We start from the raw sequence: 23260 nt of genomic DNA on the forward strand, positions 1-23260 counted from the left end.
TGGATGAGTTAGGTTGAGTGAGTCCTTTTTTGCCGCATTAAGAAATTTGATAAAAAGTAAAAGAGGTAGATACCAAATCGGTACTCGAAAAATTCTGACGCCGATAAAATGGTACTTGACTTTTGTTTTTGACAAAATAGTCCTTAAATGATTTTAAAATTTGACAAGCGTGTTCTTAAGCTCGCTGGACCATATTTTAGACGAAAAGAATGTTGAGGTAACCATCGAAAAATTTAAGGTAGAATTTTTAATTAATTATCCAGTCCAAGCTGAAAAATCCAAAATCCTCCTTATAAACCCTAATCTCCTTCCCTTTCCCCTCCGAACCTCAATCCCCCTTCCCCAACGCACTCCTTCACACTCTCAATGTATTCTTCCCAAAACAACAGTGGAACTCAACCTTCTCAGTCTTACAGAGCCGCTGTCGCCAATACCGCACGGTTGCCATCTCGTCACCGAGTCTTCTGCGTCCGCTAGTTCCTTTGTCGTCTCCTCAGTGTCATCTCGTCGGTCTGTGCTTCGCAGTGGCTCGCTTTCCTCTTTGTGGTCAAGCATAAGAACAGATGCACATAGCAGCAACATCTCACTCATTGGCCTCGTCTCTGTCACCTTTGTTTGCTGCTCACCACCAGTCACCGCTCGTATCTGCTCGCTTCTCGCTGCCAGCAAAGTGACAATTAGATCCTCGATTATTTCAATCTTGGATTAATTAACCCTAGAAGAAAAAAAAATATCAAGTAGGTCTTACACGATGGTAAATAACAGACATATATATCCTTCTGTCAATGGATAGTACAAAACGAAACAAAATTATCCATGTATTTCATTATCTACGGTAGTGTGTGTCCCATTGCTGTCGCATGAACATAGAAACAATATAATTTTAGACAGCAATGTATTTATTATTTTTTAAATTTTCATATAACATTTATTAATTGTTCTCTATTTATTAAAAATCCTACCAAAACAGGTAAAATTTCGCTCCAAAAGTTATTATCTACATAACCACCTTTCATAAATAGACACATTAAAGTTGTTAACCATATATATAAGCACCACCATTAAATTTTACGTGATGAATTGATGGAAGAACATTACGTATCCACTGTTTGCTATCGTAAAAGACTAAATTGGTACTTTTTTTTATCAGAGACTAATTAGTTCGAAGTCGAAATCTTCAGGACCTAACTATCACTATACTTTTAAAAAATACAGGGTAAAAAAGAACTCGGGGAAAAAATCATCTTAGTGCATCATATAACTGATATTTTCTTCCTTGTAATCCACCTCCGTTTGGCGTTTTCTATGGCGTCCTCCCTCATCTTCACGAGCTCACGAAAACATTGGTGATACTGCGTTTCAATTGCATCAAGCTCCAGCTGTAGCTCGTTTGAATTATCTATGCCGGCTAGAGTAACAGAACATATGCTTGACACGTCAAAGTTTTCGAATGCACTGCATTGTGAATTGATAACGCCTGCTGATTTCTCTGATTGGTCAACTTCATTCTTTTGTTCATTATCATCTTGAGCACAGAACCCGGCATCTGAATTGGTATTGAAGCCATTGGAACATTTGCAGCATCCGTCCATACTAAAGCTATCATGCTCTTCACTCTTCGAATATAAAGCAAATGTAGTTCCATACTCTGATGAAATCTCTGACATAACAGATTCTTGTATATAATGATTTTCTCCATCATGATGTAAGCGAACAGAATCATCTTGGATTGCTTTTGTATCAAAAACACTTGATAGTGATGGCCACTGGCAACTTGATGTTCCACAGCTCCGAAGTTCTTCCAAAGGCTTGTACAAGTGATCTTTTTCAGATGACAAGTTGAGAGAGGAATGAGAGGAAGGTTTCCAGTTGGGCATGAGCTTCAGAATCATGTTTTGTATTAGCTCAGCAATCACAGTTACATCCTCCTTCGCAAGTTCCAGGTGCTCAACCATCTCCACAGCAATTGAGTTGGCCGTGTCAGAATGGGTATAAAACGGAAAATGGATATTCCTTGCTCGACCTACAAAAACACATAGTATAGGGCATGAATTCAGGGTTATGGTGATTTTCTTCATGATTAGATTAGCACAAGAAGTTCTCAATATCAGTTACCGCATGCATCCGCAATTCGCAGGGTAAGTGAAATTGTACTGTTGGCAGTTTTCTCCCCTCTTAACCGGAATTCGTTTTTCTGAGTCACCTGCAGAAGATCGAACACTGAAACTAAGGAAGTTTCTTCAATACTACTCACAGAGGAACCATGTGAAGTATGCCTGGAGCTTGAGTCTGTCTCCATAGGACAAGGCTCAGATATTGGCGGATTAGTCAGCTGCAGTAGTGTATCATGATTGATCTCCTTCGGGCTTTCAGCAACAAGGAATGGGTCTTTCAACAGTTCAGACGCCGGCAGTCGCATAGCTGCTGGAACTAGACACTTCTCAATAAATTCTCTCAATTTCAAATCATGTACTTTAGCCAGAGCGGCAGGCTTTATACCCTGAAAGTAATCAATGTGAGATAAATTTATAGAAAGATAAATCATTAGATACATATGTAACATTAAAACCATAAATGCAGACTTACAGAAGTAACTTTCTTATATATCTGTGCCGGATTTCTACATTCACTATATGGGTATTCACAGGTGACCATTTCCAACACACACATGCCAAAAGAATATATGTCAATAAGTTCATTATATTGTTCTTCATAAAGTTCCGGTGCCATAAATTCCGGCGTGCCTGCACAAAGTTAACAACTTGAGCCCGGTTTGGTAAAATTTTTTGGACAGGCTTTTGTGTTTGGTAAATTAAAAAGATCGTGTACTTGAGGTTTTAGATTTCAACAGCTAAAGGTGTTTTAGAAAAAAGTCTAATATAACCTTATATAATAATGAATATCTAGATCTATTCTTACTCTTTATCATATTTATGTCTATTAAATTGATTTTAAATGTTAAATTTTTGTAACTTGTAATTTTTGAAAGTAATTTTTATTTTGAAAAGTTAAAGTTTTACTTTTACCAAACCTGGTCTTTAGTCATCATCATGTTGATAGCTAATTCCGATTTAATCCAAGCAACCCCAACAAGGACAAACATTATTACCTATAACACTCTGAGCAAGAGGCTGCTGCATCACAACTGCCAATCCAAGATCTCCAATCTTAACACGTCCTGTATTACCGTTGACGAAGATGTTATCACATTTCAGATCCCTATGAATTATCGGCGGATTATGGCCATGCAGATAGCATAATCCTCGAAGAATCTGCCTCAACCAATTCTTCATGGCTTTCATATCAATGTTCTTGTGTTTCTTTCTGTATCTAAACATCAAGAAAGAGCATATCTTAAACAATTACGAAATCGAGTGCCGAAAAAAAGGATAACTGTAGATCAATAGGATCACTTAAAACTCACTGCCTCAAACTGCCAGAGGTAAACAACTCGGTGATGATGTTGATAGTCCGGGACTTTTCATTGACCCAAGAATTGTAGAATTTGATGATATTCTCGTGTTTCAATGACTTGAGGAAATGAACCTCAGAGTACAATCTTTCCAATTGTTGCGGTGATTGCAAAACATCCTCCACGTTGACTTGGTTCCACGCCACTTCTATTCCATCTACTTCATCAAACGCCTTATATCTACACAACAAGGCAAAACCAATATAACGGACAAATTCATCAAAAACATAAAATTTAAACTAAAATTAAAAAAAAAAAAAAAAAAAAAAGTAAAGTATCGTTTTTGTCCCCAACGTTTGTGGGTAAGTCTTATTTGTATCCCTAACGTTTAAATCGTCCTATTTGTATTTTTAACGTTTATAAAAGTGATTTAATGTTATTCTACTATCAATTATACTAACAAATCAAATTATATTTTTCAATTATTCTCACTTGGATGTATTCATTCTCAATTAGGTCTCACTTGGATGTGTTCGATTTTAATATTATACCCACTATTTGTGTTTAGATTCAATTATGTCCCTGAATTATGTAAATGTTATAGGAATTAGTTTCAACTTTTGATGAGCTATTTTTCAGAGTAGATCATCGATTCTATCCCAGACATTTGTATTCTAACTTTAAAAAAAATTTTAAAACTCAAACTAAAGCGCTTATGATATGTAACGACAGGTACAATTAAATCACTTTTACAAACGTTAGAGATACAAATAGGACGATTTAAACGTTAGGAACACAAATAGGATTTACCCCAAATGTTAGGGACAAAAACGATACTTTACTCCAAAAAAACAATTATTAGCATAACGAGAGAAAGTGAGAGGGGAATTCATACACAGTCTTGAACGCTCCTTTCCCCAACAATTCATCATACTGAAAGTGATTTAAACCAGTAAAAATGACAGATTGAATACAATATACCAAGAAATTAAGTCCAATAGAGCAAACAGAAAAAGACAGAAAACAATGAAGAAACGTACCCGTACATATCGCGCAGTTGGATCTTTCTCCACAACGCCAGCCTCGGAATCCATTTTGGAAAAGGAAAACGAAAAATAAAAACAGCAACAATTGATTTTCTGCTTTTTACGATTACTAATTTTCCGGTGCGGCGAACCCTAGGGCTAAAATTAAAGGGTCACAAGGCACAGAATTGGGATGAGAGGGAAGAAATCCGTTCAGAGAAAGCCTCGGAAGCGATGGAGTAGGAATCGAACTCCGATCGGAAGTGGAATGGGTAACGGAGGAGGGAGATGGCGATGGCATTTGGGAACGGGGATTGGGATCGAAATTGCATGGCAGAATGGCAGGAACTGGGGTTGTGATGAGTGGAGAGCGGCATGGTGGTGATCATACTGAACCGGAATTGAGCCATGGATGGACCTTCTGCATCTTCAGAACAAACCGCTGCAAACTCACACACGATAGTGGCAAACGCTATCTGGTTATTTTGACTTCAAACTGCGACCTGGTTTCCCGAAGACTGAAGCTGACTTCAATAACACTCTATGCTTATTTTTACTTTTAAACTTAAAAAGTTTCCAGCAAGGTTCTGTAAAGGGGTGACGATGCGGGGTATGGTCGGTTTTTGTCCTATTCAATTTTGTCTTATAGTAAAAATTTGTAGTTTACTATCCGCAAAAAACAAATAATACTGGGAGTAAAAATTTTTAACTCGTATTTGTGGGTATCTGATCCACTCTTATTCACTCTTATAAAAATTAAATAATATTTTAATTTTTATATATTTATATATAAATTAAAGCACAAATTTAAAATTTATAGATAAATTAAAATATAAACATAAAATTCATATAATATCAGTAATTTAAATAATTTGAAATTAAAAAAAAATTAGTGTTACATTACTATAAATTTAATACTATAATAAAAAAATTACAATAATAAATATAAAAGAGTCTTCAATCTTTATTTTTATCACTTTTTACGTTTTTATCATTAAAAATTTGTAAATCAAGATTTAAAATTAAAAATTAAAATAGATAATAATTAATAAATTAATTGGTACTATGTAAAAAATTAATATAAATGAAGATTAAATAATATATTATTTTTATTCTCTAAAAGTGACTACAATCAACTTCGGTCACACATCAAAATTTCAATTATGTCTTATTTAAACTTTTTGCGATGAGGAAAAATTACACGACTACTTGTATTAAAAGCAGATTCAGAAACAACAGTAGATACCGGAATAACATATATATCCTTAACTATTTTTGCAAGACTTTAAATTTCATCTGATTGTTCTTCCACAATTTCAAAATATTAAAGTTATGATCATTTGGAGGATGAATTTTCTCCTCAAAATAATGATCAAATTCAACATTCACGTATGAATCCCTTATCATTTTTTTTCTTTTAAGATACACCGTATAATCATCACCCCCAAATAGATTTATATTTCTACTTTAATCAACTTCTTTTGTACCAATACCAACACCTTCATGTGACATATTAGAACTCATTTTTTTGAGTGTATTTATTAGCCAACTCATTATACAACTGATAAATTTTATCAATTTCTTTAAAACATTCTGTTGGATCTAAATATATTTTCTCAAATTAAAACTCAACTCCAATTATCTTGTACTTATTAAGGTCTAAAACAGCAACAATACCCATAATATTATGAATTTTATTTCAATATTTTTTAAATTTTTTTTTCATGTTAGATGTAATATTAGCAATTAACTGATTAGTAATAATTTTTCATTCACCCAATAACTTTTATTTTATAAATTAGAGTAAAATAAAGATTAGTAGTCAAAAATTTAAATTTTAGAAATCCAGAAATTTAAAAAATTTTCATTCATCCAAGTGATCAAATCATTGTTTATGTTAGACCAATTGAAAAAAAAAAAAAGTATAAGATCAAATGCTTAAATCAGTCAACTTTAAACAATTTTATTTAATAATTATTAATTTTAAATTTTGTTAAGAGTTAAAATTTGAATAATTAGTAATAAAGGAATTTTGAATAATAAGAATTAGTAAAGTAACTGTCCCTAATCGTGTATATACCTCTTTTGTATCGCATCAATGTTCTCGTTCATGTAAACTTCTACGATCGCGTCCCAACTTTCCTCAAGCTATTGTCATTGTTTACCTCCACCCAAAAAAAATCCAAAAAATGAGGAAATAAACATTCACTTTTGAATAGAAAAGACAAATAATATAACTAAAAGAAACATCCAATCTCGAATAAAAGAAAAATCTAATCTCTAATAAAAGAAATATCTAATCTCATATGGAGCTTTATATCTAGTTTCAGAACCCGAAACAAGAAAGAAACATCCACAAAATAAAATAAATATCTATTAATTTTTGGAGGAGTTAAACCCCAAAGTAGTCTTTGAGATTCACGATTTACACCAATTTAGTCGCTGACTTACCAATTGCACCATTTATGTCCCTGACTTTGTAAAAATTGCACCAAGATCGTTCTTAGCCACATCTTCGGACAAATGAATGAACGCCGGCAGTGACTTGGCACTGAGAAGCCACGCCCGCCCGCCCAACCTTCTTTCTTTCTTCTCTTCTTCTCTGAAACCCAGCCCAGCCCGCAGACTTCCACACCAACCTTCCGTCCGTCCGTCCGTCCGTCCCTACCGCCGGCGACCACCGTCGCTAACCTCCCTCCTCCCTTCTTCCTTTTCTTTCTTTCCTATTTCTCCATTTCTTTTCTCCTGTACGCAACACTCCTGTTCGTGGCGCCATCTCTGTCTGCACCTTCCAGTTCTGGTGAAAACTACCAGCGGCGGCGAAACTCTCTGCCGCTACGACACTACCTCCGCTCCTTACGCTATCTTCTTTTTTCACTCCTCAACGCAGGTTCCATTCCATCCTCTGTGTCTGTTTCTTTTTTTTTTTCTAATTATTTTTTTATTTCAGTGCCTCTTGATTCTGCTTTTACTGATCTTGTTAGACTTAGGATAGTTGATTATTTGTGTTTCTGGACTGAATGTGTATTGGCTGGTTGAAATTTTTGGGTTGATTGATGCTTACATTAAACTGAAATTGCTGTTTATGAATTCTGCATACAACCTGTTCGATAAATTGACTGAAAGTTAAATCTTATGTCTGATCATCATAGGCTTCAAATTTTATTTTCATTAGGCATTGTAACTCATATTGTGCAGTTTTCTATAAGTTTTTATGATGATTGAGATTGAATTTTGGTTATGCACTTGGTGAATGTTCTTGCTTAACACCAAATTGAACTGAAATTTTAGAATTCATTTCTTGTTTGGTGTTATATGTTAAGTGCATACAGAGTTAGCAAGTGAATTGATGATATTGCGTATCCATGTAGTTGTTGAACATAAATGATCATATACACAATCACATGAAGGTGACGATGCCATGCTAGAAATTGGGATTAAAACTAGGTATAGGGACCACATTGGGTCAAACAGTTTCAATTGCCACCTCAGCTTGTCGTTATCTACGCCAGCGTGGCTTCTCAGTGCCAGGTCACTGCCGGCGTTCATTAATTTGCTCGTAGATGTGGCTAGGGACGACCTTGGTGCAATTTTTACGAAGTCGGGGACATAAATGGTACAATTGGTAAATCAGGGACTAAATTGGTGCAAACCGTGAATTTTAGGGATCACTTTGGGGTTTAACTCATCTTTGGAGTGGTGCAGTTTGAAGGCGCGACAAAATTGAAAAAGGAGGCACTAGGCAGTAGAGGTAAAGGGAACGGTGTTGACACGATGACAGGCGTGTTCAGGCACGACGATAAAGATAGACGACGAACGGCGCGACACAATAGCGACACTTGACAAGAAGAACATGGCACAACAGCAGTGACACGACAAGGAAAAAAAAAGGCGGTGACACTGAAGTGCGTTGATGACGATAAGGATGACGGTGTGATGGAAAATGAAGAGTAAAACGATTGTGGTAAAAGAAAGAAAAAATAAAAGGTGAAAAGTGAAATTAGAATTGTGATGGATAAATAAAGTGAAAATTTTTTTTTATTTTAGTGAGCCTGGAACCAAGAAAATATTAGACCATTTTAAGGGAGCTTAATAAACTTTCTTATTCAATCCAATAGAATTATAATCAATATGTGTCCACTTGGCCAACTTAGTCGGACCACGAATTTTATGACCTGCAATTGATCCGACCTGTGTGGCAAACAATGATTTGTCATCCCACTACTTCTAATATAAAGATATCTATAAACTTAATAACTACTTTTACGTAAGATAACTCTCTAAATATTAGGAGAATACCAATTCATTATTACAAGAAAAAAATTTTTACCATAATGATTAAATCATTACTTTTTATATAAATATTTCATTAACTTTAGGTATTTTTTAATCCTAATTTCCTTTTAATCGATTAAAATTCTTATTAATATAGACATCAAAATCCGTCATAAATATTTCTTATTATCCTTTGAAGTTGACACGAAACTACATTCAAGTCACCTTATTTTTTTAAAAGAACTACCTTGAATTTGGGGAGTTGTTCCTTATTACATCCTCAAGATATTTTAAGACAATTAACATATATATTCGGGAGTTTAAATTGAATTAGTTGGAAATTAAACGAACAAGTTGATTCCTATTTAGATTAGTGAAATTAAAGAAAATAATAAACAAAATATCTAAGCTTGATCACGTGTGCAAATAAACACCACAGTTTACTATATTTTTACAATAAATATAAAAAGGAAAAGTTTAGGGGACCAGCAACTTTATCAAATTTTAACTAGTATGTAACCAGTAAAAAAAGTGAACCATTGGATGAAATTTCACACCAATCTCATACCATTAAAATCATCATTAATAATTATTTAATGGCTATAAATCACAAAAATTACTAACTCCTTAACATTCTTCATATAAAAATATATTCCTATTTGGTGTGTTTCTCATTCCCTCCCCTATGCAACTAAATCACTGATAACTCTCTCATGACCCATCATGTAAAAAGTAATATATATATATATATATATATATATAAAGGCAAAACACCTCAATAAACTAAATGCACATTAATATTATTTAAATGTCGTAAATTAGAAAATATAATGTCAAAGTCTCAAAGCACATTTCTATATAAATTAAATTGATTAAATTCAATTTAATAAAATACGTAGTAAATCAAATGAAGTAGATTTGAACTAAGTGTATGATTAAAATCCTAATAAATTAATTTACTGCGTGTTTCATTAAATCGACTTTAATCAATTCAATTTATATAGAAATGTGCTTTGAGACTTTGACTTTACATTTTTTGATTTAGGACATTCAAGTAATATTAATATGCATTTGATTTATTGAGGTATTTTGCCCTCTATATAACTATTTCATTTCTCTCTTGTTCATAGTTTGTATGTAGTAGAACCCTCAAATTGAGCAGAAAATCGAGCTATTATTGCAGCGAACGCATGGAGCAACCCTCCAACGAGATCACATCCCCTCTCCGTAAGCATATGAAATATCATTGTCATTATATTCTCATTTTCCGAATTTAGATTAATTTGTTTGTCTTGTATGTGATATAGTGAGCGGGGAAGAAGAAGAGACTTTTCATGAAAAGTCAGCAATAGAACAAGTGGCGCTAACGGTGCCAACCAGCGACGACCCTTCCCTCCCGGTTCTCACGTTCCGAATGTGGGTCCTTGGAAGCCTCTCCTGCGTGCTGCTATCGTTCCTGAACCAATTCTTTTGGTACCGAACGGAACCCCTCAGCATCACGGCTATCTCGGCGCAGATAGCCGTGGTGCCGTTGGGGCAGCTCATGGCTTCCAAGATCACGAAGCGCGTCTTCTTTAAAGGGAAGCGCTGGGAATTCAGCTTCAACCCTGGGCCCTTCAACGTGAAGGAGCACGTTCTCATCACTATCTTTTACCGCAAGCACATGTCCTTCTTTGTTGCCTTCCTTGTCATCATTACCACCCAGGTAGGTCAATTATTTCAAAAAAAAAAGTCCAACTCTATCTAATTTTTGTTTCACAGTTTATACGTACACATAATTAAGCTCATAAATACATTATTAGGGGTGTGTTTGGATTTGCGTTGGAGAAGAGAGAAGCTTGTTTGAGTTTCTTAAACCCTTCATCTTTATGTTTGGCAATGTATTTATTTTGTAAACGTAGAAATGATTTTTGTCTCCCACCTATATTTATCAAAAGCTAAAAATTCTAACTTTTTCATTCAGTTTTTTACTTTAGATTAAACTTTATATTCTATGTACGAATTATGTCCTTTAATATTCATATGTTTATTGTTTTTTTATAATATTTTTTTAATATTTTTTTATGCATATTATTATTTTTTATAAAATTTTTATTTTTTATATGAATTATTTTATTGTTATTGTTATTTTTTTTATATGAAATATTTTTTTATTTTATATTATGATTATATTAATCTTATTAGAATATTAAAGAATATTAAAAATATTAAAAAAATATTAAAATTTATTTAAATATTTAAAATAAAATTATAAAATAAAATAAAATAATCATTTAAATTTATATTTTTTTCTGTAATTTTTTATTTAAAAGTAATTTTAAATAATATAATCTAAATAATATTTAATTTATTATAATTTATTTAAATAAAAATTATCAAATCAAAACACACACTAAGTTATTAATATTTCGAAAAATGTGTAGAATCAGTATTGTGCTTTAAAAATCATGGCCAACTCAACATCAGTCATCGGTTAATTACATCCACTTTCACATCATAATCTATATAAAATTATAAATGCACATAGCTTCATGACTTGTAGTTGGTTTCGAATTCGTCTCTTTTGTTGTGACTTGTAGCTGTAACACCTGCATCTCACTTATCACCTAACCTTTTAAAAATTCTTTTCGTCTGGAAAGACATAGCTCAAAAGTTTGTTGTTTATTATATAACTGCTGACCCAACTCTGACGACCGTATAGGTAAAATAATTCGAGATTAGTATCTGAAACCCAATTTAATCTTTTTAAATAAAAAATAGGTTTAGCTAACATATATTCTAAAAACATATGATAAGTTTATTATTAGTAAAAAATTTTAAATGTTCTTATTTAATAAAGGAAAAGTATAGAAGGATAATAAAAATGTTAAACAATGTAAACAATAAATATATCGAATGTTCATTTTACTAGGTGTGCAGATGGTTATTCTAATATTAAAATTTAGGTGATTAATTTAGAAGTGTAGTGTATTTTTATTTGATTGATAGTTGTTTATATTGTTCAAAAAAATCATTAGTTACCTAACATAACCCATAAATAAATACAAAACAAATGCATTGAAAACTTAATATACTTGGGTTCACCTTGAATCCTAAGCATAGCATGAATTTATCTATTGTAAATTTTTTTAAATAAGAGTTAATTATTAATTTAATATTCAAAAAATTCTGATGTTGACAAAATAAACCTTAAACCATATTGACAAAATTTTTTTTGAATAATTTAAAAAATGAACATGCATGTCCATCACTTCATCGAAGCTTATTTTTGATAAACATCATGTTGAGATGGTTACTAAAACTGGATTATCTAACTAATTCTAAAGGTAAATTATTGATCTAGTTATCTAAAATACCAGACCAGTAATTACTTTTAAAGTTAGTCAAATTTTTTAATTTTAGTGGCCACCGCCTTAGCATTATGTTTATTGGATATGAATTTCAGTAAATAATGGATATGTTTGTCCAACTTTAAATTATTCAAAAAAAAAATTTATCAATAATATCTTTTAAAATTGGTTTGTCTATGTCCCAATCTCTTAAATACTAAATTAGTAATTAATTATTTTTATAGGCATGGATATATAAAAATATTACAAAAGGCAATGAATGGGATAAGGGTCAAACTATGTGTAGAATTTATCGTGAGTACAAACCAGTATTAACGTAACTCTTAATGAACGGCAGGTATTAGGATTCGGATGGGCTGGCATATATAGGAGGTACCTTGTGGAGCCAGCAGCCATGTGGTGGCCAGCGAATTTAGTACAAGTTTCACTCTTCAGGTAATAACTACCATAACAGTAACATATACCAATTTATATTTTGTGGAACAGAAATGATAGAAAAACAAAAAGAACAATCGAAATTTATTTATTTAATATTATAATTAATATTTGACCCTTTTTTATTAATATTTTTTTGTTATTAAACATTTTCCTATCGAAAAAAAAAAAAACCGGAGGCCTACCTATTTTAATTCGATTACTAACTGTTCTAACTAAGTGACGTGCATATTGAGCATCTCTTGGATAATATATGGTAGGGAACGCATCAATTGATGGAAGCGTTTTGCCTCTTTTAGAGTTTGAAAGGCTACTCTTCTGTCATATGACCAGTTGATATCGAATGAGTTTAAGCTTTTGAGCTAGTCAAAATATGGGGAGCCTTTAATTTCTGTGTTCCAAATCTCAGTAATAAAAATTTGGACAGAATTCTCCTCACATCATCGAGTCTGAAATTTAAATCTTTTTTTTTGAACGTTCAGTTTGTGGATTAATGTAAAAAAGGAGAGGAGCGTGGTCTGAACCTGTCTCGGACAATCTAAGAACTGATGGATTAGGGAACAGTTGCAGCCATGTTTCTCCCACTAAAATTCTATCCAATCGTTCTTGAATCCATTTTTCTACTTTCTGCCTATTATTCTAAGTGAAAGGTCTACCAATCATTTTTAAGTCAAGTAAAGCATTATTACCAATAAAATAATTAAAATATGCTATAAAAGACTATGATTTAAGACTACCTCCACTTTTTTCACTTTGATCAACAATGGTATTAAAGTCTCCCAAAATACATGAGTTACCTTATTGCTGCTGTAAGATTGCTGACACCTCTTGAAATTGTGTTGAACGGATTTGTTCATGGCTGCTGAAATGAACACCAACGAGGTTTTATTCCATATTAACGGATGTGTCTTTCACCAAAGCCACAATAAAAAAAAAATCTGAACTATCAATTATTTGCATTACCACATTGTCCCTCCAAGCTAATGCCAAGCCTCTCGTGCTACCCATTGGATCAATAATCTTTCAATTTGTAAAACCACATGACCTCAACTTCATTTTCATTTGTCGAGATTGGTTTTTAGTTTCGCATAGAAAAACCATCTCGGGGGAGTGGGACTGTGAAATTCCTTTGAGATTGTGGATCGTCAGGGGTCTCTCCACATCCCGACAATTCCACGTAATGAGCTTCATATCTCTTCGGGTGCCATTGAACGGCTGGCACCATCTACCCTCGTTTCAGCAATCATATTATCAACCAAACAGATCTTCTTAGCCTCATTTTCATTTTCCTTCCCTGGATTTCTTCTTTTTATTCCTCCAAACAGCTTACTTGAATCAGTCCCTTGTCTAGCAAGTTGTTTCCACTTAGAACTCCTACTGGTCATTTCTTCATTAGGTAAGTTTTGTAGGGTAGATTTATTAGTGTTCATAGTACTAGTAATATTTTACAGGACTAATGCCTCACTAATCTTCTCAATTGACTGCCAAACCACTTTCGAAAAATTATCATCTTCCTTATTACCTCGAGATGTCTCCATAGAGTTATTTTTTGTCCCTTTGACATTCAAGCTAGCAAAATTATCTATCAACCAGTTTCGGGTTGGCTTTTTTCTCAATTGGGGAGTGCTTGAGTTTGAGTTATTGAAGCTGGAGTTATCACCGGTTCCTCCACATTCGATCCTCTTGCCTACTTGATCTGCTTAGACCCACTCGCCAATACGATCCTGTTTAATAGCGCCCACTGATGAATTTTCCATAATTTAGAACAGTGTTTGGAATCATGTTCTAAATGAGCACAATAAGTACAGAAAATTCCAATCCTCTCGTATCGCAATCCAATTTCCAGCACCTTACCATTCAATTCAGCCATACGAATGCTGTCTTTCATCCTTTTATCACCATCCAGCCAGACTTTGGTCTTGAGAATTCGAGATTCTCTTCCACGAACAGAAAAAAAATCAATGTCTATCACCTTTCCAATTTTCTCCCCAAGTCTTTTTTCAACCTGAATAGTTTTGAACTGCTCAAATAGACCCTAGAATTGGATCCAGATTGGAAAACAAGTAATGCTTTTCTGGTCTTGTTCATCCGATTCAACCCATCTTCTCACATGCAAGATATAATCCTTAAAGAGTCAAGGAGATCCTTTTTCAATTCTGAGAACATCAAGAGCATTCTCAAAGAAAATTTGGAATTGATTAGGACCTCTTTCAATCGATTGGAACTCCTCCGATTTATCCCATATCACCCTTAGGGCATTATCTATTGTGCCAATTGAAAACACCTTATCTGCAAAGAGTCTCCCAGAGAGACTCTTAATACAAGCTTCTAACTCCTGAGAATAATCTTCCATCTCCAATACTATAGTATCTTCCTCATCCTCCTCACTACCTGGATCAATTTTAGAGTTCCTCTCTTCACCGAAATTCATATTGGATTGAGAGTGCTAATTGAGGAGAAGTTGATTATAAGGTAACGAGATAGAATTAAGAGTACAAATTGTTGTGATCGAAGAAGAAGATAGAAATAGAAAAGGAGAAAAGAGGTGGAAAGATCAAAACTCTAAACAGAACACTGATAAAATTCTAGTAGAGCACTGGTAAAACTCTAGCAGAGCACTTTTTATTTTTCACAATTATTAGTTAAAAATTTACAATAATATACTATTTTTATTATATTAGTTAAAAATAATATATTTTGATATTATTTTTTAAGGTTACTAACATTAAATTTTGATAATTTGAACAAAAAAAATTAATATTTTATGTCTTAATTTTTTTAATTAAATAATAAAATTACTTAACATACACGTCAAGAAAAAACTATTATTTTTATACATCTAGATATTCAAAAGATACAAAAATAAATTCTCTTAATAACACTTTAACAACTCATAAAAATTAACAGAACGAATGTTTATAGATCAAAGTGATAGATAAGATATAAAATTGTTATAATGGTACTTGATGATAATTAAAGAGAAGGTGGGAGGAGAAAAAAATGAAAAAGAAAAACAAGACAATATAATAATTGCGGTGAGACAATGACAGACATCTGTATAGAAAATAATAGTAAAAGTAAATAATAGTGAATGATACAATAAAAAATATAATAAAAATATAAATTAATAATTTAAAAAAGTAATAAAATTATAGATAATTTAGTAAATTGATTATAAAATTTAAAGTTATGCATGAACTTTAAATATAATATTTTATCTTTGCTTCAAATTAAAGACTGTTGAAAAAATAAATGAATAAACTTATAACATATTTATAAATAACTACTTTATATGTTTATCTTAATTTTATTACACATAATAATATAATAAATTTTTTAATATCTTATTTAATTTAAATTTATAAATTTTATACCTTATAAAATTCAAATACCTTATAAAATTTTTATATTTATTTTTAAATATTTTTTATTCTTAATTTTTAAATTATTTTATGAAATTTATAATTTTAAAAATAAAAATATAAAAATTAATCTTTTAAAAATAATAGAAAAGTGGTTGAAAAGTGCCTGTAAAGCTGCTAGTAGATATAAGGTGAGAGAAATTGGTAGAAATTTTTTTAAACCTAAATAACTGAAGTTAAGTGGAGAAGTTAATTAAAAAAAGTAATATTGAAAAGAAATTTTGGACACTAAACTTATGTATTATCATTATATATTGTTATACATAGATGCCACTCTAATTTCAATCCAAAAAAACAAATAAATGTTACTCCCATTTTTAATATATATTTAATAGAGTTTAATTTTAATGCATTGTTAATGTAAAATAATTTTATATGTGTATTTAATTACATAATGTTACATTAATAAAATTAACTATATTTCACATTAATTATATGATAGTCATCCAAACTAATGAATGTAATTATAAGATTACGTAACCAACAAAGATTCTACAAATTTCTACCCACTCTTATTTACGGCGGTGTTTAATAAAAGTGTCTTTGTGGATGTGTCTAATAGAAATGTCTTTTTATAACTGTGTTTAATAGAAATATCTTTGTAGATATATCTCTTTATACATATTAATGCTAATTATAATTAAAATATAATAATTAATTATTGTTGACAATAAATTAACAGATAATATATTATTGTCGTATACTTTTCCATAAACTTAAACTTTATTTGCTAACCAATAAGTTTTGACTTCTGAGTTTTGACTCAACTATTTACTTTGATATCTTTCCCACAGGGCACTGCATGAGAAGGAGCAACGAACCAAGGGAGGGTTAACACGATCGCAATTCTTCATCATAGCTTTTCTTTGTAGCTTCTCCTACTATGTTTTCCCAGGCTACATATTCCAAATGTTAACCTCTCTCTCTTGGGTATGCTGGCTATTTCCCAACAACGTGTTGGCCCAACAGCTTGGGTCAGGCCTTTACGGGCTCGGCATTGGTGCCATTGGATTTGACTGGTCTACTATTTCGGCCTACTTGGGAAGCCCACTTGCAAGCCCATGGTTTGCCACTGCCAATGTTGCCGCGGGATTCGTGTTTGTGATGTACATTCTGACTCCATTGTGTTATTGGCTCAATGCCTATAATGCCAAGACGTACCCAATTTTCTCCGACGAACTGTTCACAGCAAATGGATCAATTTACAACATCACAGCCATAATTGATTCCAATTTTCACTTGGACATAGCTGCTTACGAGCGACAAGGACGACTCCACCTCAGCACTTTCTTTGCCATGACTTATGGTGTGGGCTTTGCTGCACTAACTGCTACCATTGTGCATGTTGCTCTCTTCCACGGAAGGTACAGTAAAAACTGCTTTGCGAAGCACGGACACTTTGTTGAGTTATCGTGTCCGCGTGTCGAACACATTTCGGACACGACACTCACTAACACTCGTTCGACACGCTGTGTGTCGCTGTGTGTCTGTGTCCAACCGTGTCTTAATAAAAAATGAAAAATTCTTCTTCGGACACGTCTGAACACACCTAAATACCATCACGTGTCCACGTATCCAGTCTTATTCTTAACATATATTCTTAAAATAAATTTAGATATAGTATATATTATTATTTATTAAAACAAAAACTATTTTAAATATTTGATATAATTAAAATAAGACATTAAAAATAATTAAAAATTTTAATTTATATTTTAATATCAATAAAATATCAAAATATCATTACAATTTATCTAAAAAATACTTTATATTTTATATATATACGCGTCCCTGTGTCTAAGATTTTAAAATTCGCGTGTCGGCGTGTCCCGTGTTGTGTCGTGTCCCGTGTCCGTGTCAGTGTCCGTGTATCATAAGGTGCAATTAATTTTAAGTTAATTTTATATGAAATTAATAATTAAGAGTTATTAAATAATAATTTAGTTAAATTTATTAAATTATTTAACAATTTTTTATTATTAATTTTATTTGAAGTTAACTCCAAGTAAATTTTATATTTTTCTATGCATCTATTATAGATTATGATATTCACTTGGTTTTAATTTTATTTTATTTTTTTTTTAATTTTATACCTAACATTTAAATAAATAATAGAATATTTTAAAAAATGATAACATTTCTATCCCAATTTTCTTTACTTTGTTGATTATTTTTAACATTTTTACTAATTGTATAATATGCACTACTAGATATACTTTTTCAACTATGAAATTTTTTTCTTTCTCTGCAATGGCATAGTTTACATATATATTATTGTAAATACTATTATTTAAAATACAATAAATAAATGTGGATAACTAAATATGATGCTATTAATGATCCAAAATGAAATCATATATATTCAAGAGTAAATTATGAAAAATGTCCTTAGACTATTAATTTGCTGACAAAAATTCCTTCAAAATATTTTAAAAAGCAAACTTTAAATATATATAAGTATGACTAGAAAAAAAACATCTTTTATCTTTAAAATTTAGTAATTTTACACTATATAATTTTTTTTTTACGATTTTTTTTAGTGGCCAAAAATATTTTTTAAAAAATAAAAAATTCTAGATATCAATTTTTTGTATGAACTTTTTAAATAGTTATAAAAAAATTATTACAAAAATTTTAAATTAAATACACAAATAATTTGTCAAATAAAATTCGTTTAATACTTATACAAAATAATCTTTTAAAACACTTTTATCATTAACAAATAGAATATTTTTAGGATATTTTAGTAGTTTAATTATATTAAAATCTTGGTTGACTTAATGCTGAAATTTTATTATCGTCAGTGCACCTCTAAAGTTAAATATTTTCTTCTCCATCATATTATTTCACCTGTACATGAAAAAATATTTGTATCGGTAAATAAGAGCTAAGTGGCGTTCAAGTACGCAATAAGTTATTGATAAAGTATACAGTAAAGAAAGATTTTTAAGTGTATCGATATACCGGTGTATCAGTAATTTTTAACCGTTGATCTTAATTATATATATTATATATATTTTTTATAATTAAGATCAACGGTTAAAAATCACTTAAACACCGGTACGACGACATACTTAAAAATTTTCCTATAGTAGATTTGAGATATATGGAATTGAAAATGCAGAGAACTTTGGGAACAAAGCAAATCAAGTTTTAAGGAAAAGAAAACGGACATACACACCAAGCTTATGCGGAGGTACAAGCAGGTTCCAGAGTGGTGGTTTGTGTCCATACTCATTGTGACAATTGCTGCCACCGTCTTTGCTTGCGAGTACTACAATGAACAGCTACAACTGCCTTGGTGGGGTGTTTTGCTCGCATGTGCCATTGCAATCTTTTTCACTCTTCCAATTGGGATTATTACAGCAATCACAAATCAGGTTATTTGGTTAAAAAAAAATGCTCTCTAGCCAGTAAATATTATTATTTTTGGCCAACACTTAACTAACAATAATTTAAACTTATATTTTTCAAAATTTTGCATACAAAATATAATTTATACTTATATTTATTGAATTTTTACGCACATAAATTAATATAATTTATAATTATATTTTTCAAAATTTTTATACATAAATTAATAAAATTTATTTGTTAAAAATAATTTAATATTTATTCTAGTTAAATAATAGCCAAAAATACTAAAAAAATTATTAGTCTCAAGAAATTTTCTTTTGTAATTACATTATATTTTAAATTTTAATCCTTTCATTCTTAGGTTGGTTCTCTCTAAGCTTTATTTGCTTATTATTACAGACGCCGGGGCTGAATATAATTACGGAGTACATCATAGGATATATCTACCCGGGATACCCAGTGGCTAACATGTGCTTCAAGGTTTATGGTTACATCAGCATGACACAAGCCATCACTTTCTTGCAAGACTTTAAGCTCGGTCACTACATGAAGATTCCTCCCAGAATCATGTTCATGGCACAGGTACATATTATTGGAAGAATTTTAAGTTTATTGGGAAGACGGGTGTTCTAGTTATTTTAATCGTTAATCTGAATTATAAAATATATATATAATATATATTAATTGAAATCAACGGTTAAAAAATAACTGAAATATCGGTGTTTTTTGATATACTTAAAATTTTTCCCATATTATTATGCCTTGATTTCTAGACATTTACATGGATATATGTAACTATTTAAATATTGCACCTTTCGTTAAAAGAACGAAATGTCAATAATTTATAAATTCAAACTAAATTTAGTTAAAATTAACGTCTACTTAAATTCATTGAAGGTTCATAAAGAGGTTAAATCAAGGAATTTTTTTTGGTGTTTAATAAAACTGATTGTGCAGTATAGAATAGAAAAGAAATAAAAATTGCAGAAATAAATGATATAGAAGAGTAACACCATGATACATCCTCCTCGTTCGATCACAAAATATAATATGATTTATGTCCTGCTTTCACCATAATAATAATAATAAAATTTTCACTATAATCAAGATTGTTTACAAACACTAATTTTAAGAGACTCATTCTTGTAACATACCTAAATTAATCCAGATTTAGTAATTTCTAACTGCTAACTCAATTTAGATAAAGGAAACTAAGTGTACTCTAATTTCAATACACATTTAAAATCAAACACTCAAATAAAAGAATAAATGTCTTTTGTGTGATCAACTCTCTTTGTATTTTATATCTCTCAATATAAACTTAATTTTAAATAATAAACAAAGTAAAACCACACTCAAAACAAGAAAACCTGGGTTGTGTATATAATCTGAATTTCGCTTAAATTGGTTGTCTTCTTTCTTAGATGAATCATCATATATAGAATTTGATATCTCTTTTTCAATGTTGGAAGTTTCTCTTTTTTTATCAAGCTAGCCGTTGCACCATTCATTGTTGTAGTGGTTGATATTGAAAAGAGAATCCTTTCTTCTTTAGTTTTTGATAGCAATATGCAGTAGCTACTGTTTTGCTTGAAGGAGACCACTTCGATAAAAATAATAAAAATGTTTTTTTTAAGACGTTTATGTGTCATGATATTATTGGACATTTTTATTAAACCGGTTAATCATTTATTTTTTAATAAATCAGAACAAAATCGGTTTATTATAGCAACAATAATAAATCCAATTGTCCGCATTATAATTATTATATCTGATTTGATTCGATCGATTTACACAATCTAAACCGAATCATGTTTAAATTTTTTGATAAAAAGATAAATATATCCCTAATTTTTGTTTTAAAAAAAATCACGATCCAATGTGTTATATAAATTAGTCGGTTCGATCGGATCTGATTTGTTATTGTTATAAAAAATCGGTTTTATTCTAGTTTGTTAAAAAATTCAAAAATAACCTATTCATTAATACGTCCAATAATAATGCGACACATAAGTATTTTTACAAAAAGAAATTTTCCGCATCTTTATTAAGTGTCCTCCTTACTTGAATTGTGGATTTCTAATTGTGATTTTTTTTTTTTCCACATTTAACTATAATGGTCATAGAGAAATAAGTTATAATAGAAAATTATCAACTATGTTTGTCATTTTAAGATAAATATTCAATTCTTGACTCAACAATCATGAATCTTGATGTGAATGCCCAATAGATAGAGCCGTGGAGAGGTTACATGTAAGCATTATATGTTAGGTATAGCTGTTATGATTCGGTAGTTTTATTGGATTTAGATCTTTAGGTCTAGAGTTTTTCAATATTCGAAAAATAAAGAGACACATGGTTACTAATGGCTTGAATGTGATGAATTTGATTAGGTGGTGGGAACGATAATCGCAGCTCTTGTGTATTTGACTACTGCATGGTGGTTAATGGAAACAATCCCAGACATATGTCAAGACACGTCCTCTGTTTGGACTTGTCCAAGCGACACAGTATTTTACGATGCTTCAGTGATTTGGGGTTTGATTGGTCCAAGAAGAATCTTTGGAGACGAAGGAATTTATTCTCAAATAAATTGGTTCTTTTTGGGTGGAGCCATTGCTCCTTTACTCGTATGGTTCGCTGTAAGGGCGTTCCCACAACAGGAGTGGATTAGCCTCATCAACATGCCTGTGTTGATAGGTGCCACGGGGATGATGCCGCCGGCAACGGCGGTGAACTACACAAGTTGGATCGTTGTTGGATTTTTCTCTGGATTTGTTGTGTACAGGTACAAGCCAGAATGGTGGCAACGCCACAATTATGTGCTCTCTGGAGCTTTGGATGCAGGCCTTGCATTTATGGGAGTGCTTTTGTATCTTTGCTTAGGATTAGAGGACATTAGTATTAATTGGTGGGGCAACCACCTTGACGGTTGTCCGTTAGCTGGCTGCCCCACTGCAAAAGGTGTTTACGTTCCTGGTTGTCCGATCCCTTTTTAAAGTCTGATCTCTTTTTAGAGAGAAATGAAAATTTATGTCGCAAATTAATTTTACGGTTCCGCTACGTTACCAACAGCATTTCTGCCAACTTCTGCCAACTCTTATGTATAATTGTGTTTAATGGAAGTGTCTTCATAGATGTGTCTAATAAAAATGTCTTTTTTATGGTTGTATTTAATAGAAGTGTCTTTATAGATATATTTTTTGGATGTGTCTCTTTATATATGTGTTTAAAATATAATAATTAATTATTATTGGCAATAAGTTGGCAGATAATATGTTGGTACCCTATACTTTTCCTTAATTTTATTATGGAGGCATCGTTAGTGTAGGACGTAGATATGTAGAGGAGGGGAGCTTTACTGGGTTGTGGTGTCAAGAACACAGTAACCGGACCCTGCAAGTTGTTGATGGGAACTCGGACTCTCCGATTTCCTGTACATTAAAAAAAATTCCTCTCAAGCAGAAATTGGACCCAGCGACTAGTATAACGAAATAAAAATAAAAAAAACCAACAAAGAAAACGGACCTTCCGTTTTGATGAAGACATATCGCACAGTCTGATTTCTCCCATGTAAATTTTGTATACAAGCAAAACGGACCCTCCGATTTGCTTACAAAATTTTTAAAACAAAAAATTCGGAAGGTCCGATTTCTTCCTTCCCACAATTCGGTATAGCACCCCCACATTTCATAACCCGGCACAACACCTGCCCCTCTTCTATAACAAAAAAAATTAGCCAATTTATGTGCAGTTAATTTTATTTAAAAATTATTAAATAATAATTTAATTAAATTTTTATCTGTTAATTTCACATAAAATTATTTACGGTTGAGTTTTTATTTAAAAAAAATTTGGACCAATACTTTTTAGTATTTTTTATTATTATTTAATTAATACTTATTAATTTATGCTTATTATATATATTAGGTGCGTGTTCCTAGATCAATAATCATTGAGATTAACTCTTATTGAAGCATAAGT

General features: G+C 31.4%; 1 protein-coding gene and 1 pseudogene across 1 annotated transcript; one reads left to right on the forward strand and one right to left on the reverse strand.

Moving 5' to 3' along the window:
* Positions 1-1021: 1021 nt before the first annotated feature.
* Positions 1022-5004, reverse strand: LOC112740870 (probable serine/threonine-protein kinase WNK10; annotated as a pseudogene).
* A 4765-nt stretch (positions 5005-9769) lies between these two features.
* LOC112740871 (oligopeptide transporter 7) lies at positions 9770-22453 on the forward strand. Its single transcript, XM_025789558.3, has 7 exons — positions 9770-9939; positions 10020-10417; positions 12400-12497; positions 16714-17283; positions 19044-19299; positions 19676-19858; positions 21670-22453. Exons 1-7 carry the CDS (start codon positions 9903-9905, stop codon positions 22273-22275), a joined length of 2148 nt encoding a protein of 715 aa, XP_025645343.1. The 5' UTR covers positions 9770-9902; the 3' UTR covers positions 22276-22453.
* Positions 22454-23260: the final 807 nt, after the last annotated feature.

This window comes from Arachis hypogaea, chromosome 14 (assembly GCF_003086295.3).
Source record: "Arachis hypogaea cultivar Tifrunner chromosome 14, arahy.Tifrunner.gnm2.J5K5, whole genome shotgun sequence".
In the NCBI taxonomy this organism is placed as follows: Eukaryota; Viridiplantae; Streptophyta; class Magnoliopsida; order Fabales; family Fabaceae; genus Arachis; species Arachis hypogaea.

Bases quoted from the DNA above. Each gene is read 5' to 3' on its own strand.
- LOC112740871 (XM_025789558.3), top strand. From the start codon at position 9,903: ATGGAGCAACCCTCCAACGAGATCACATCCCCTCTCC. The intron at 17,284-19,043 runs GTACAGTAAAAA...TTGAAAATGCAG, and splicing joins GTTGCTCTCTTCCACGGAAG to AGAACTTTGGGAACAAAGCA. The intron at 19,859-21,669 runs GTACATATTATT...GAATTTGATTAG, and splicing joins GAATCATGTTCATGGCACAG to GTGGTGGGAACGATAATCGC.